Here is a 16,222-nt window from a genome sequence, read left to right as displayed (position 1 = left end):
AGATAACTCTAGATTACCTTTTAGATCCGTTTCTGTTCCATCCCTGGGTCTGTCCATCTGGACATGCTCTGCCCAGAAGGAGCTGCTCTTCTTGACTACCTGACCACAGGGCAGGTCAAACTGACCAGGCAGCTGTCCCGTTCCTCAAGGACATACCTCTCAGTGAATAATCAGACAAACTAATTCATGCTAAAGTGTTCATGTCTGATAGTGGAAATATCCTTGCTCTATAAAATTGCATTTTTCATAGGCATTTCTTTAGACATGAAAGAGAAACCAATGATGAAGTTTAAGATTATATGTTATTCAGTGGAGGAGCTTTAACCATACTTGGGGCTCTGAAGTCTTTCAGCAGGCTCACCACGAGGGAAACTACAGCCTCTCAGTTTTTCATTGGTTACTTGGCTAGGTGTATGAGAAAATCTACAAGGTCAAGACAGTGGCTGCCTAAGGTTATGTGGCATCATGTGGCATGCTAACTCTTCTAGAGATGTTTCTCCTCTTATCATTTTTAGGATGAGCTTCAATTTTCTTCACAATATGAGCCCAGTAGAAGCCTATCTTTGGGGGTGGGATGGCATAATGTACATTTCCTGAAGCTTCTACAGTGAAGTTGTTTTAACACAGTATGTGGCAGATAAGTGAAAGCGATAGTGATAGTAATTCCAAATGTTAAGAATTTAGTGTATTCTTTGCAGGGTTTCTTCATATACTCTATCTAATTCTAGCTTCATCAAAGTTAGATAAGGCAAGTGAAAGAACAAGGTGAAGTTCAATCCTCGGTTCACTGGAAACTTGGGCGCGCTCTCCGGCTATTTAATGTGTTCTCCCTACATCTTCTTTGTATCCAACTGTCTACTCAGCATCTCTGTGTGCATATTTAATATTTCCAATCAAGTGGCCAAAACATAACTCTTGATTCCCTAACCTTACCCTGTTTCATTTTCCTTTCCTCAGTGAACAGTCTCACCGTCTAGCCAATTACCCAAGCCAAAAGTCTAACATTTGTGCCCCTTCCCTTTCTCCCTCCCATGCCAAACCTGTACCAGGTCCTATCAGCTCTGTGTCCACATCCCGCTGCTTCTGGCCAGGCATCCACCACCCTGGGCCAGTGCAGTGTTACCTTACTCTGCAAGACTGCGTTAGCCGTCCCCTTCCACCGGAATCTGTTTCCATTGGGCTTCCCTGCAACACATTCTCTGCATAGCAGTGAGAATGCTTTTAAATGAGTTGTTTAAAAGTAACCGTACACCTCCGACGGCTTCCCTTTGTGCTCTCCTCCCTCCAGTTTATAAATGCCGGGTGACTCTGACCGTGCCTGTCTTTCTGGGTCCACTTAATCCTATGCCTCCCTCACCCCACCTTCACTTTTATTTGTTCCTTTTGTCCTCAAACACAGCATATCTGTTTCTCGACTTCGGGCCTTTGCAGTAGCTGTCACCGCTGCTCGGAATAGTTTTCTTCCTCTTAATTACATGTCTGGCTTTTTCTTGTCATCCATATCTGAAATGTCACCTCTTGGAAAAGGTTGTCATCAGGCTACCTAACGTAGCCAACTGGTTGCTCTGTCGCCCAATTTTAAAACTGATCTTTTTCTTGCCCTTTTTGGTTGTTGTTGTTAGAGTCTTATGTCTTATACTGTTGACTATAAAATATGTAGGGGGCTCTGCTTGTCTTTTTCATTATTGCTGATCACAGAATATACTTTCTATAAATATTTTCCAAATGATTGTATAAATGGTTGCACTTCAAAGAAGGTGGGGACCAAGGGAAGTTTTAAGCAGGAAATAGTCTTCTAACCTGAAGGAGTGGCCAGCATATATGAGGCCCATGGGCAGCCTTGTTTGGGGACAGGTGACCTTTCTGCTTCTTAAGCCTCACAGTGGCATTGACTGTCAACCACCCTTGCAAAGAGAACTGGCTCACGCCACGAGCATCCCCTAGCAGGCATGCTGCCTTTGACATTTTGACTAATCTCATCATCTTTCCCAGGATCAAGTTTTATTACTTCTGTGCAGGGTTTTCATTCTCAGAGATTGAAGGAGAACAGGGAGCCGTGGGGGCAGGTCTAGGAGAACTAGGGACTGGGAAGCTATGCCCCTCTCTGTCTGCCTTGGACCAGTCTCATACCCCTCTCCACCTGCATTTTTAAAGTTTGCACCAGAAACCTACTGTGCTGTTCCCCATGCTATTTTGGAACTTGCTCAGGATTTGCCTGCTCACTGCATTCTCCTACCTTAAAACTGGGTGTATTTTGACTAGGTAGGTAAGAAGTACAGGGGCTACAGAGATAGTTTCATGGAAAATCATCAACTTACAGTTTCAATGAACCTACTAGACATCTGATGGACATTGTTATGAGGGTTCGACAAACAACTTTGACTCATCTACCTGATACAGGGTGCAGCCAGGGGGGGCCCCCCAAAAAAGATTTGGAATGGTGTCCAGAATTCAAAGTGTATGGGAATAATGGAGAGACATATAAGATGTCCTCACTCCCCCCCCCGCCACAGGTGTGAGTTGGGGGGAAGGGACAGTTTTGTATAGCCACAGCCTTGCAGCTAATCCATGGCATTGTCTTTTAACATATCTATAGCCGTTGGTGGTCACTTGGATATGTTAAATGGCTGTGGCCAGGCTTGGAGCTAGGGGGATGAAGTCACTTCCCCCCAAGATGTAACTGGGGGCAGGTCCCCCAAGTTACAGCGCCTGCGTAAGGAATTGGAGAAGATTGGCTCGAGGGCATGGGATGATTACTTCCCAGACTAACGATGGTAGCCCAGTAAACTTGTATTAATACAGAAATACTGGCAGGTGTAACTGATCTTGGGAGGAGTTGAAAATAGGGGTGCAGAGGAAGATGGGTGCTAGGATTTAAAAGCCAGACACGGCAGCCATTGAGAGAGAGAGCCACGCGGTTTCAGCAGAGTGAGGACCCCCTCTAGGTGAGGTGAAAGAGGGAGCCACGTGGTTTTGGCAGAGTGTGGACCCCCTCTTTCCCAGGTGAAAGGGAAGAACCACGCAGCTTTGCCAGAATGGAGATCCCTGCAGCCAGGTGAAGAAGAAAGGCACATGGTTTTGGTGGAGTGCGGACTCCTGCAGCTTTGGTAGAAGAGGCCCACGTGGCTTTGGGGTGCCCCCTTTGGCCGCGGGGCCTGAAAAAGCAAGAGAGACTTTGACTGGAACTGGGTACAAAAGACTTGCCAGTGGACCATGAGAGGGTACCACAGTACTTTGGATTAACTCGAGATCCTGCACAGTGACACAGCTGACGGTGCCAGCAGCCTGCAATACAGACGTGTGCTCTTTTCCTGATTTACGGTACCCGGAGTTGGGACAGTGGGAGAAGGGAGCGCTGTGTGGGTGTAGGTGTACAACCTAAAGGACGTTGATATTTTAGTGGTGGCATTAGGCCTGAATAGCATTAAATAAACATTTTGTTTCCTTTTCACAAATCTCTGGCATTGAGAGATGTCTTTCCAATTGGCGGCGGACAGAAGGGCCCAGTAGATTTTATATTTTGTTTTTTTTTGGGAGGGGCCCCTGTTGTATAGTGGTTTGGGCATCCCTGAGTGGGCAAAATATTGTATTGCCCCTCCCTTGGACCTCCTCTTGTTCGGTAACATACCTGCTTCCTAGATATATTAAAGGGAACACCCCATGTTAGAATGTCTAAACTCTGAGAGGAAGACAGTGTAAATTCAAGGTCTTTTTCACAAGTAATAATAGCAAAAACACCCCAAGACTCTTTCTGCAGTTGTTCCTTCCCCGAGAACTTTTTGGTATATCGAAGGGAACTGTAGCTTGTATTTTCTTTTTGAATTTTATTTAGTTATTTTTCAAGTACAGTTTTTGTCTATTTCTCCCATCCCAGCCCCCCCCCCCATGATCCCCACCTCCCTCCCATTTCCTCACCCTCCAGTCCTCATCCCTGTGTCCTTCATACTTGTTCCTCCAAATCCCTCCCTTATTTCCCCCTTAAATTCCCTTCCCTCTCCCCTCTGGTCACTGTAGCTTGTATTTTCCTGCTTCTCTTCTACTATTTCATCTGTAGCTTTTGCCAGTGCATTTTATTTTGTTATGTAAACAATTCTTATTTTTGTACATGCTGCTGAATACAGTAGAGGAAATTACTGTTGTATGAGTTTAGTATCTCTATTACTTTGCCTTTCATAAATATTTCACATATGTCTCCCATATTAGCCTATTTGTTTTCCCCTAAGGTAGTAATATATATGTAAGAGCAAAGTACTTTCATTTTCCTATGTGTTTGTGATGAGCTTTTGCTATTATTCTGTGAAATTCTCACAAGATTTTTTAGTGGTGTAAGTTTAGCCCATTTTTAAAAAGTACAGTTAAGCTGATTCTATCATCATTCTTTCTGTCAAAAATAAGAGGCTACAGGCTTATTTTTGGCTTTTCTGGGAGTGCGGGTGAGGAGGAGCTCTTTGTTAGTTACTCTAGGCTAAGGTGGTGCTGTTTGTTATTTAAAGTGAAAACGGAGGGTACTGAAAAAGACCTAGTAAATTTCACCATTGATCACAAAAGGGCAACTCACACCCATCCAACAGCATGCTTTGCTTCATGAACTAGGTGAAGTATTGGAGATCTATGGCAGCTTTGTCTTGCACTGCGAAATCCATTTGTCCCCCTGCCAGTAATACTTGGGCTGGCCAGGCTTTGGAGAAAATGGCCTTATTTTTTCAGGGAACTAGGCCCTCAGTCAATGCTAAAGATGTTTATTTAATACATTATTATGAATGCTAAGTGTATTAGTTAATTTAGTGGCTGAGACTTGGTTCCTGAGAATCAGCGTGTTACTATAACCATGTAATATATCAGCCTTGGAAAAGAAGAAAACATTTAAACAGACAGACATTCCAGTTTATTCCCATCTGTTCCATTTCCTTGCTCCTAGTGACCCTAAATAATTTTTCCCAGTATGTCAGCTTCTTCAGATATTGTAATGCTATGGCCATAGAATTAAGTTTCTACCAGCTGCTTGTTGCCTTGTCTTGCTGCTTCATTAGTGAACCTGTCTTCTTATTCATCACCTTAATTTTACTCGTGTTAGTGCCCCTTGGTCCCATGCCAGAAGAAGTTCATCTGCTGATTGGTTTATGTTGTCTGGGCAGATGATGACTTTGCCAGCCCCAGGTCTGGTGGTTTTGCTATGTCAGAGGTTTCACAGTGGAAGACAATATCCATTGTTAACAAATGTGGACTAGATTCTCAGGGTCATGATCTTAAGCTGCTAAAAGTAGATTTATGAGAAAAGTCACATTCTTTATGATGTTGGATAAAAATCTATAGACCAACATGTGGAGCTGGAAGTTAAATGCAAAGGCCTCTCCATTCAGTGATTTATTTCTTGTGAGACAAGATTCATGGAAAGAGGAAATATGGTGTGTACCTTCTTTATCACCCATGATGTGACTTAATTACCTTTTCAACAGAAATTCCACTGGTCTTCCACTAGATCCCTCAGTCCCTTGTTGCCACTTCACGCTGTCATGCTTTCCTTCCAGTCATGTTCCTTTATTCTGTCCTCCCTCCCTCAAAAAGTGCAAACCTATGCTGGATATAAGTGATTTATAATTGAAAGGACTCAATAATTCTTGTATTATTCTAACCGATTCTTGTCTCCTCTTAGTTGTCCAACACCTCTGGTTCCTCCTCTTTCCCATCCAGATGTGTTTTCAGGCAAGGATCAGAGAGACACTCACTCGCCCTGAGGTTCAGACACCTAATATGAGTTGTATGTGCTGCTGTGTCTAGAGATCCGAGCCCAAAGCCAAAAGTGTTAAACTCTAATAAAATAATGTCAGGCATTTGTTCTTCCATCTAGTGGAGCTAATCTTGTTAGCTTCACTGTCAAATTATGGACAGCCTCTGAACACTTTATTAGCTTTCATTGCTGCCACCCTAATTTAAGCCACCAGCATCTGGAGTATGTCATAGCTTCCTGCATGACGTCTCTGGCTGCTTGCTCCTTGTCTTATATTCTGCCTCCACAGCTAAAATCATAAAAATGGTGCTTTAAAGTCAGCTCATGCCACACCTCTGATGAAACCCATGAATGTCTTCAGTTATTTTCATAGGAAGATACAAGTCCTTACAATGACCTCCAAAGTCCTGCATCGTCTGCCCCTCTCTGTCTTCACCTCTTCTCACTTTCCCCCTATTTCTTTCCCTTGAGCCCCATGTGCCTCTGTGACATTCTTCCCATGTCAGACTTTTACATTTGCTGTTCTCCCTGCCTGGAGTGCCTTTCCGTAGATATGGACAGGACCCTCTTTTTGCATTTCCTTCAAGTCTTTGTTCAGATGTCACCTTATCAGAGAATACTTCCTGGGCCACTCTAGAAAATAAAGTAACTCACTCTACTCCCAGTACACCTTATTTGTCTATGCCTCATATTAATTTCTTCATTTCACTTATCGACACCTGATATGATACGTATTATTGGTTTTCTGACTGTGCCCCACCTCACCTAATTATAATGTATACACCACGAGTGCCTAGTTTATTTGTTTTGTTCAATAGCACATCCTTAGGGCCTAGACAGGAGTGTCTTTAATGAATGAGTGAGTTACCCATCAATTTGATCACATTTACTTGTTAAGGATCCTTCTCCTAGAGTCTCTGAGTTTACTCCAGGTAGGGAAGACACCTTTAAAAATGTTTTTCATATGGTAGGGATTTTGTGGTATAAGCATACAAGTATTTCCATTTTGGGATGTTAGTCAGAGAATTTCACTTAAACAAAATGAAAAGACAGTAGGAAGGAGAAATGGTATAGCATAAACTGACATCGGACACAGTTGCTTGAAGATACTGATCATCTGAAGTCAGTGTATGGGAAGTATTTGTTTATATACATAGTTCCTTTTTAATGAATGTATTTTCATGGTTCTGACCATGGAATCATGTTCCCAAAAGTGTTAATACATTGGGGTTACAATGAAATGCATGTGACTATAGTTATCTCTCCTACGATACTGAACTCTGGTTTAGGAACCCCTTCGAGCTATTGAGTTTATGCTCCATTCAGATGTATGGGGCAGAAGGGGAAACTGTACAATGTCATTTCACTTGAGAAAATGGTACTTGCTTTTAAAGAACTATTTAAATGGGAGAACTATCTTTGATATAAACATTTAGCTGGTCACCATGAACAATATTCCTTTGTCTTTCTCAAATCACATTTCCTGAGAAACTTTGTGGGTTGCCCCTCTGGAATACCACACCTTCTCTGTGTGCAGCCTGGGTGTGGGGACCACTGAGGGTGCAGATGGACATGATGTATGTCACTGAACTCCCTGGCATGGGGCTTTTTGAGAGGAATAAAAGTCTGCACCCATGCTGGCAGAACAAGCTGCCATCACATATAGCACTGAAGGGAAAGCTCTGGACTTAAGAAAAAAAATCATTGAATTTGCAGATGCTAAGATTCTCATTGTCAGAGTAGTCTCTTCCATGAATTTTGTAACTGAGCTGAGGCAGAAAATCCAGAGAGGCCAGAGGATCCTTAGAGCACTTTCGAGAGTTTTATCTATGACTTCAGTTATCAACTTCCTTAACGCATTTAGTAGATAGGGCTCAGTTTTCTCATCTAGAAACATGGTTATTAGAATCAATGGTCTGTAGCCTTTCTTCCAACTCTGGACTCTGTGGTCACTGTTAGTAAGGAAGGTGGGTTATAGTTGCTTGGGGAAAATCAGCAAAATATTAGAGATAAAGAGAAAGTGATTTAAAAGTTACAAAGGAACAGTTGTAAGACATATACAATGGAGACTTTAAATGGAAGAAAAGAGAGGTATTGAACATTACTTCGTTAATATGTAGGGTTACCTGTTATAGCTGTCTGTTCTTCCTCCCTCAATGGGGAAGGGAATGAAAGCTAATGAAATGAGATTCCCAGGAATGCTGTGGATGTTCACTTCCACAGGGAAAATGGGTTGACATTTTTCAGATTTGGATGATCCAGGTATATGCAGTCTGGAAGCAGATGGTTTAACTCGCTGAATACGCCAGGCTCCATCTGCACTGGCCAGTGAGAATTTATGTTTGTAACATACCTATGCCTGACTGACAGTCAGTCATTCGGCCTGTGTTGCCAAATAACTTGCTAATTTGCCTGGCCAGGGAGAACGCAGTGCCATTCTGGGACTCCCTGAACTGTAAAGTGCAGACGTATTATGCTGTTTTTCTGGACTGGCACTATAGAGGAGAAAAAATTCAGGCTTAAAACATGGCTTGCCCTGTCCTAATTGGGGTGTCTTCCATAGCCTGACCATTGATAAGTGCGAAGTCTGTCCTCAGATCCTCGCTCTCTGATGCTGTAGCTCTGTGGAAAAGTATACTGTGCCTCTCAAAGGCTGTTCCCTTGGCCTTTTTCTACTACTGATTTTTTCATAATGTGAAAATCCTTTGTAATAAAGAATGATTCTACTAATCGAGCAGTTCACACATTACCACCCAGACAAGTGACTTCCTGCACAAGGTTCTGGCAGAGGAAATCAATCTCCATGTGCCTATGGCTCCTTGAGGACCCGACTCTGGGCATCGTTACAACGGAAGCCTCCTGGCTGTTCTCACTAGTAATGGCATACCTGTATCTGAATGATCGCCATGAACAAGAGAATCACACATCCCCATAGCAGAAAGCCTGTGTACATGATAGCTCTGAAGACCCCTGGGCACACACTCCATTTCCCACCTCCTTCTCCCCAGTCTATGCTTATACAAACCTGTATCAGTGACAGCAACATTTTGATCTGCATGGGTCCTATGAGGGTTTTAGGCATAATGTCACATGCACATCCAGCTCGTACCTTCAAAATGAATGTGGTTCTACTTACATTCACAGCATCCCTTCTTCGTTGCCTGTCTGTGGGAACCGGCTCTGGGAAGCCCCTTTGCTTCTAAAGCTGAACAAAATAAAGAATGACCTCTTTTCTTTCACATCCAGTTACAAAGAATGTTTGCTTATGTGTGTGGGCGTGAGAACAGCATTACAAGCTTGAGTTTAGGACTTTTTGGTCTCTGAGTTTTACTGCTATTGGAAGGAGCATTCCCAGTTTCAATAAATGTTTTCTGAGCAGCCAGGTGCTTCTGTGCCATAAATACCTTGTTTGGAGGGTTCTGGAGGGAGCTGGGGAAATAACTGCACAGGAATGTGGCTACTGGCGTCATGAAGCAAGGGATGTGATTCAAAATGCCTCGTCCTCTCTGAGTCCCATGCCTGTATCCTCTCTGAGGGTCATCGAAGAGGCCCTCCCTGCTCTGCACTGATACCAGTGCATAAAGTAGACAGGATGGTTTAGACTGAGGTCCTCAAAATGTACTCCTTGGATCGCCTCCATTGAACCAGCAGGGGTATCTGTTACAAACCATATTTCTTTTGCCCCAGACTATATGAATCAGTATAGTTATGCATGGGGCTTGAGAATCTCTACTTCAAACAGTTTTCTTTTAAATTTTATTTATTTTTTAGAGAGAGGGGAAGGGAGGGTGAAAGGAAGAGAAACACTGATGTGAGAGAAAACATGGTTTGGTTGCTTCTCTTATGTGCCCCAACCAGGGACCAAAACCAGGGACCAAACCTGCAACCTAGGCATGTGCCCTGACTGGAAATTGAACTCATGACATTTCGCTTTTCAGGATGACACCTGACCAGCTGAGCCACCCCAGTCAGGGCCAAAAAGTTTTTTCATTTTTTGTACATATTTTTGTATATAAGTTATTGGCCCATATGTATACTTAATGGAGAGAAGTTCATGTTTCCTTTATATTATTATTCTGACTCTCACTGTGTATGGTTAATAAGACCAAACTGCAATTATTCCTGTTTGGCACCCAGCAGTATGTAAATAATTCTCAAAGGGTGAGTTTTCTGATATATCTTCAACCATGTTCTTTTCTCCATGGCCGCCTCTGAGTTTGGTCATGATTTCCATCTTTTTGGAGCTACAGCTCAGCTTTAGAAATGCAATGCCGATACCCTATGTGCTGTCAGCCAGCACAGGGGCCCTTGGAGAGCTCAACCGGGCTCCAGGGTGAAGTGGTCCGCCCACTGCTTTCCTGCCAGAGAATTAACTGGGAATTAATGTGGCTGCCCCTCCCGTCTAGGTGACTTGTAGCATGGCATGGGATTAAGTGTGTGTCAAGTTGCTGTAATCCCTGGTAAGAGTGTAGTTCTGATTAGTTTAGGGTTTGGAGACCGTTTCATAACAAAGAATGGCCACAGATTCTTTGAGAGCTGGGGCCCCTTACATCTGGGCAGGTTCTGTCATGCTGTCTGGTGATCCCATGTGGTGAGGAGCTTGCCCACCAAAGTGTCAAGTGTAAGAGTGGAAGCTCTGTGGACCCTCCAGCCCAGGTCAGTGTCAGCTGGTACTGTAGAAGGATGCTAGTCCAGGCCTCACGGGCGCGTGAACTGCCGGGCCTAGTCCTGCCTGAATTCCTGACCTGCAGAATTGTGAGAGGTAATAAAAAGGTTGTTGTTATAAGCCACTAAATTAAGGGGATGTTTGCTCTTAAGAATAGATTGCTGTTGAGTGAGTGGGGAAGGGGAGTTTGTTTTTACCTCAGGAGGGAGTTCATCAGACAACCGGCAGAAATATCAGTAACAAAAACCTAATACAATAAAACACCCGCACAAACACTTGCTGGAAGGATGTATGTGATGAAAAACATATGCTTTGCCTAATGAATTCAGAGCAGTTGAGGGATTCTTCTTGATTTATAAAACAACATACTTCACAGTGTTTAGGAGGGAAATGAATATAAATTGAACTGAATATATAATGGAGGAACCAGGCCCTGAGGTATTAAACAGTTGCTTAAATTTTTACCACAGTTGGCCAGTAGTGTGTTCACACATAGAACTAGGTCTCACGGAGCATGATGTCCTGCTCCTCCGACTGCAGTCCACAGGGCGAGTGTTTCCACCGCACCTGGAACACATATGCAAACTCCGGGGCAAACATCATGAAATACTGCTTACCCTTTTCACATGTAATGTGCTCTAAGATATTTTATCCATTTTCTTTTACAAAATGCTGGCCAAATGTACTGAATAAATTTCATGACCCATTAATGGATTTTATCCTACAGGATGAAAAACACTGCACTGAGCTTGACAGAATCAGGGATTCTGTTCTGTTCATCACTGTTGTGCACAGACGCTTAGAAAATTCGGGTATGTTGAAGGTGCCCCAGCATTTAGTGAATGAATTTTATGACAATACTTCCAGTTTATTTAAAGGAAAGCATATCAATCACAGTTGCGGAACACTAGTGTCAACTCTTGAGTCATTTTATATCTTTGAGTGTGACTTCTCTATTTTCTCACCTATAAAATGGAATTTGTGATGTCTAGTACTCAGGGGACAAAATGAGCCCACAAATATAAAACCATTTTGAATTAAAGATATACCTTTATAAATAAGAGATCAATGTATTTGTTACTTATGCACTTTGAAATGTCTAGAGATATCACATAAATACTCCCCTTTGTTACATTTAGTAATACTTCACTAATTTGATTAGACAAAAACTGCTGAAGAATGAGGTCTGAATTTAGACTTTTTAAATAAAAAAATTTTTAAAGTTTTACTGAGTAGGCAAAACAGTTATAAAATGGGCTGGGTAGATGCCTACATTGAAGTATCTATCGGGAGATTAGCATACTGAGTAAAGTTTAAACAGGTCCATTGTGGTCAAAGTAACAGGTCCATTGTCTTTGTGTAAATGAATATTTCTGAAATTGTGAAGAGAGGCTTGGTTGGGGTAAAGTGCCCTTGTTATATCTTCAGAAATTTATTAATTCTTGTCTATGTATTAAAAAAAATGCCACCATTTCTAAATCACTGAGGTTTGGATGTATGATATTTCGAACTATGTCTGTGGAAGACTTACAGACTTTGCTAAATTGTTGCAGTAACAACCAAGAGCTCTGAGCTATCAGCAAGATTTTTATTTTACCAGGGGTAAATCTGCTGCACAGGCTTGGGTAACCTTCCCTGTGAAGCTTACCAGGTACCAAGCCTCATGGGATGTTCCCCAGCTTGTATTCTGGGTGAGGTAGCATGATATAGTACTTTGGAGCACGGGCTTTGAAATCAGAAAAACCAACTTTAAATTCTGGTTCTGCCATGTTCAATATGTGTGACTCTGGGTGGATTTCTTTATCTCAAAGAGTTGTGAGCTTAGAATGAGGTACAGCAGGCACACAGATATATGAAGTATTTAACACACAGACCAGCACATAGAAAACATTCAATAAATGCTAGTTCCTGTCAGGTGCTGTTGTTATTGTTAGTAATTGCCACTTCTATCTTGTTTGGACTAGCTAGCTGTTAGAGCTGGGCCTCTAGGAGAGAGATGTGTTTGCTTAAGAAATAAGCAGGTTTCTCGAGGAAAATCACAAGTTTTACCATATTCTGATAGTCAACCATGTGATGCCTGGAAATGAAGTTGAAAACATAGTAACGTCCTGATAGCAGCTCTCATCCAAGGACCCGTGTATCCGGCGCATCATGGAACACATACCAGTCATCAGTCTTTCCTTCGTTTGCTGGGGGAAGGGCTGCCCACTTCAATTGTATACTTCGTCAGAGAAACTGGGGCACTAATGTGATTGCTCACTCTGTGATGCTGAGCTATTTTGAAGTATCCTCTCTAATTGACTTGAGGCAAAATTGTGAAGTAGTCATTTGTCTCTGTCACTCCAGTTTTTCCTCCTCTCCTGGCTCCACTCTCCCTCCCTCCCCATCCTTCTGTCTGTGAATTCCTCCTCCTTCGTATCACAGATGAGCTGAAAAGTGGCTCAAAAGGTTGTCCCTTTTAGGGACAGTTGTGCTTTACAGGGTGCTGAAGAATTAAACAAATGCTTTCCTAAGGATAGTGTTTCAGTTATTGTAGGCCAGTTGGAGAGAGAATTTGGGGGAGTTATGCGGGTAAGCCTTCAGTTCAAAGGGCCTTCTCAGCTGGTTCTCAGCTGAAAAAACACTGTGGCACTGAAATAGAGGAAAATCTATCGCAGCATTTTCCAAGGTGTGGTCCATGGGGTGTTAGTTGGTTTAACTATTATCAGATACTTTTAAGAGACTCTGCCAATAACAAAGTTATAAAGGCTTATTTGATGTAGAGATTCTCAAAACTTAACAGGCTCTGGTTAAAAGAGGTGCTTTGAACTTCGAAGGGGTATTTAGGACGTACCATTTTTTCATCTTATTTGATTATCTACCCCCCTCTTTTAATTTCTCATGGAGCAACTTCGGCATTCATGTGACACAGAACATACTTTACAGAGCCCAATCTAGTCCACCTCTCTAGGACAATAAGTAAACTGAGGCAGGGAACAATAAAGTAACATGCTCACGGTTACCTATTGAGCTGACTGCAGAGGCAGGACCAGAAAGCAGACTCTCTGACTCTACCACATGCTCAAAAGTCCTCCTTGCTGTTTTGGATTTAATATGTCTTCCCTGCTGGATGGGGTACTGCCAAGCAGGACCTTTCACTCTTCTGCTCATCTCTGTGTCCCTAGCAACTTGCACAGTACCTGGTGCATAGTGGTTGAACCAGTACTTATTTAAATTAAATTGAGATTGTTCATGGGGATGAGCACATGTTGTCTGTTCCTCTTTATGTCCACTCCTTCCACTCCCAGCCCGTTCCCTATTACAATGCTACACGTGAAGGGGTCAGGGCCAAGTTCTGTACTTACACTGAGAATAAGTGGTCCCACTTCCGCTGACGCTGAACCTGTTGAGGTGCAGTCTGTGTGTAACCACATTCTTCTGGGGTTGGAACAGGACGATGTGCACCTTGGGTGCAAACAGACAGCCCAGGACCACAAAGCCACTTAGGCTAACGGATATGCACATGGTTGTCGTCTGCACCTACAAGAATAAGTTGCCCAGTTAAGTGTCTGGCTGCAAATTCTATCAGGAGGCCAGCTAAAAAGAGCACTGAAAAAAAAAAGACCAAATTAAAAACCCCCAAATCATCCACAGTTCTGTTCTTATTATAAACAGACCAATGCAGTAATTATATTGGATCTGCCAAGTTTGAGATGTTTGTGGAAATGCTGCTTAGGATTTGTAAGCAAACACTGTTAATGTTGGGTGCTCCTGAGTGCTTGCCAGGACTTCACATCGATTTTCATGTTTTGTTTGCCTTTTTCTTTATATTTGTATAAAGATACTTCTGCAGTCCTGGCTGGATGGCTCAGTTGGTTGGAGCATCATCTTGTAGACCACAAGGCTGTAGGTTCGATTCCTGGTCAGGACAGATTCCTAGGTTGCACATTCAGTCCCCAGTCTGGACGTGTACAGGAGGCAACCAATTGATGTTTTTTTTTCCCTCTCTCTCTCCCCTCCTCTCTGTTTAAAATCAATAAGCATATCCATGGGTGAGGATTGTTTTTTTTTAAGACACCTCTGCACAATCAGTGAATTCAGAACCTTAAATAGGAAAATGCTGATCTTCAATGATGAAGATCAGATTGCTGACGGTATCGGTCAGTTTGGCTTGTTTGAGGTTCAGAATATTAGGAACAAATTCGGGCCTTTTACATTTTCCTAACTCTCATGCTGGGAACTCTGCCCACTAGATCCTGGTTTTCCTAGTCAATATGGGGGGGGCACTGTCAACTTTCTTCTGGGACACCTATTCTCTTAATTACTTCATTGGCCTCTCTCTGGAATTTTGATACATCAGATACTCACTGATGTTTTTTGTTCTCTGGCTCTGACAGATACATTTCACTGTATACCCATCCCTGACAGATAACTTTCACTTCCTCTCTCTTTGCTTCCCCTGAAAGTATACACCTCAGCACTAGGCTTTATCACCTCTGCTTTCTATTCCCTTGCTGTTACTCTTCACCTCTGATTTCATCACTAGTCCTGGCTTCAGCTCTCACAGAATTTTTTTTGGAAAAGCCCCAAACTGGATTCTACATATTTTATCACTTTCAGTGCTGAAAAATGGAAATTAATGATTTCTTCTATAAGTTTCCACTCAGAGTAGCTATGGTAAACCCTAGAGTAATTTTAGATTTCTTTTTTCTTTTTTCCCTGTGACAATGCTATTACCAGAAAACAGAATTCCTTTTAACTTTAAGTGTCCAACTTTCTTCTTTAATCAAGGAAAACTGAAGACTGAACAGTGAACTGGAGAAGCCACATAACTTTAGAAGCTTCATTCTGCTTTTGATACAGAAACAATTCAGTTTGCACTTGAAGCATAATTCTGCAGACTCTAGTTTTACTATCTATCTATCTATCTATCTATCAATCAGTCATCTAGCTATCTATCTTTTCCCTCACCCTGGGACATTTTTTTCATTGCTTTCTAGAGAGAGAAAGGAAGGAAGAGAAAGAAACACTGATGCAAGAGTGAAACATTGATCACCTTTTCTGCATGCACCTGGATGGGGATTGCACTCACCTGGGCTGGGGATGGAACACGCAACTTCGTTATATGCCCTAACTGGGAATTGAACCCGGGAACCTTTTTGTTATGGGAAGACACTCCAATCAACTGAGCCTCAACAGCCAGGGCTAGGTTTACTTTAAGTCACAGGTGGCAAACACAAGGCCCGTGGGCTGCATCCAGGCCTCCACCTGTTTTATCTGGCCCGGCACCTTGTTTCTACCCAGTGGTAGCACTGAGTTCTGGGTTAACGGTTAAGGAGTCGTTACATTTACACAGTCCTAAAATTATACACGGCCCTTTGAAGGCAACCTCGGGGCTGATGTGGCCCCTGGTAAAAATGAGTTTGACACTCCTGTTTTAAGTGCTCGAAATGTCCTTAGTATTTTAAAGCACTTGTCTCTCTTAACCAGACCAGTGTCCTCTAACTTGGCCCTAAGTTGCAAGCTCTTTTCTTTCCTTTGTTAACTTCTCAGAACGGACTCTACCATCCTAGATGCAAAAGCCTTGATAAATCATATCTGTATTGTTTACAGTAAGTCCAATTCCTGTACAATTTGTTTTTTACATATATGTATAATATGAGAGTAGAACTGTACTCTTCCTGACTTGGTTTTGGCTGTGGAGCCCATATGAGAGATGTCAGCCATCAGAGTGAGCATGAAATAAGTTCAAATGTACAAATTTTCAAGGAAACCTTTTTTGAAATGTTTCTGTAAGACTTTAAAAGAACAGAGGAGAAGAGGCTTTTATGAGGGAAATATATTGAAAA

General features: G+C 42.4%; 1 protein-coding gene across 1 annotated transcript in view; it reads right to left on the bottom strand.

Annotated features, from left to right (window-relative positions):
* Window positions 1-16,222, bottom strand: part of GRM3 (glutamate metabotropic receptor 3) — a 211,182-nt gene that overhangs the window by 1,315 nt on the left and 193,645 nt on the right. The window contains exons 5-6 of the mRNA XM_037129009.2: window positions 13,739-13,913; window positions 8,865-8,933 (exon numbers count right to left, since the gene is read on the bottom strand). Of these exons, the coding sequence (XP_036984904.1) occupies window positions 8,865-8,933; window positions 13,739-13,913 (244 nt within the window). The remainder of the gene's footprint in view (window positions 1-8,864; window positions 8,934-13,738; window positions 13,914-16,222) is intronic.

This window comes from Artibeus jamaicensis, unplaced genomic scaffold (assembly GCF_021234435.1).
Source record: "Artibeus jamaicensis isolate MK-2021 breed Jamaican fruit bat unplaced genomic scaffold, CSHL_Jam_final contig_787, whole genome shotgun sequence".
Lineage (NCBI taxonomy): Eukaryota > Metazoa > Chordata > Mammalia > Chiroptera > Phyllostomidae > Artibeus > Artibeus jamaicensis.
Note: the sequence above shows the minus strand (reverse complement) of the source record. Positions and strands in the feature narration are given on the sequence as shown.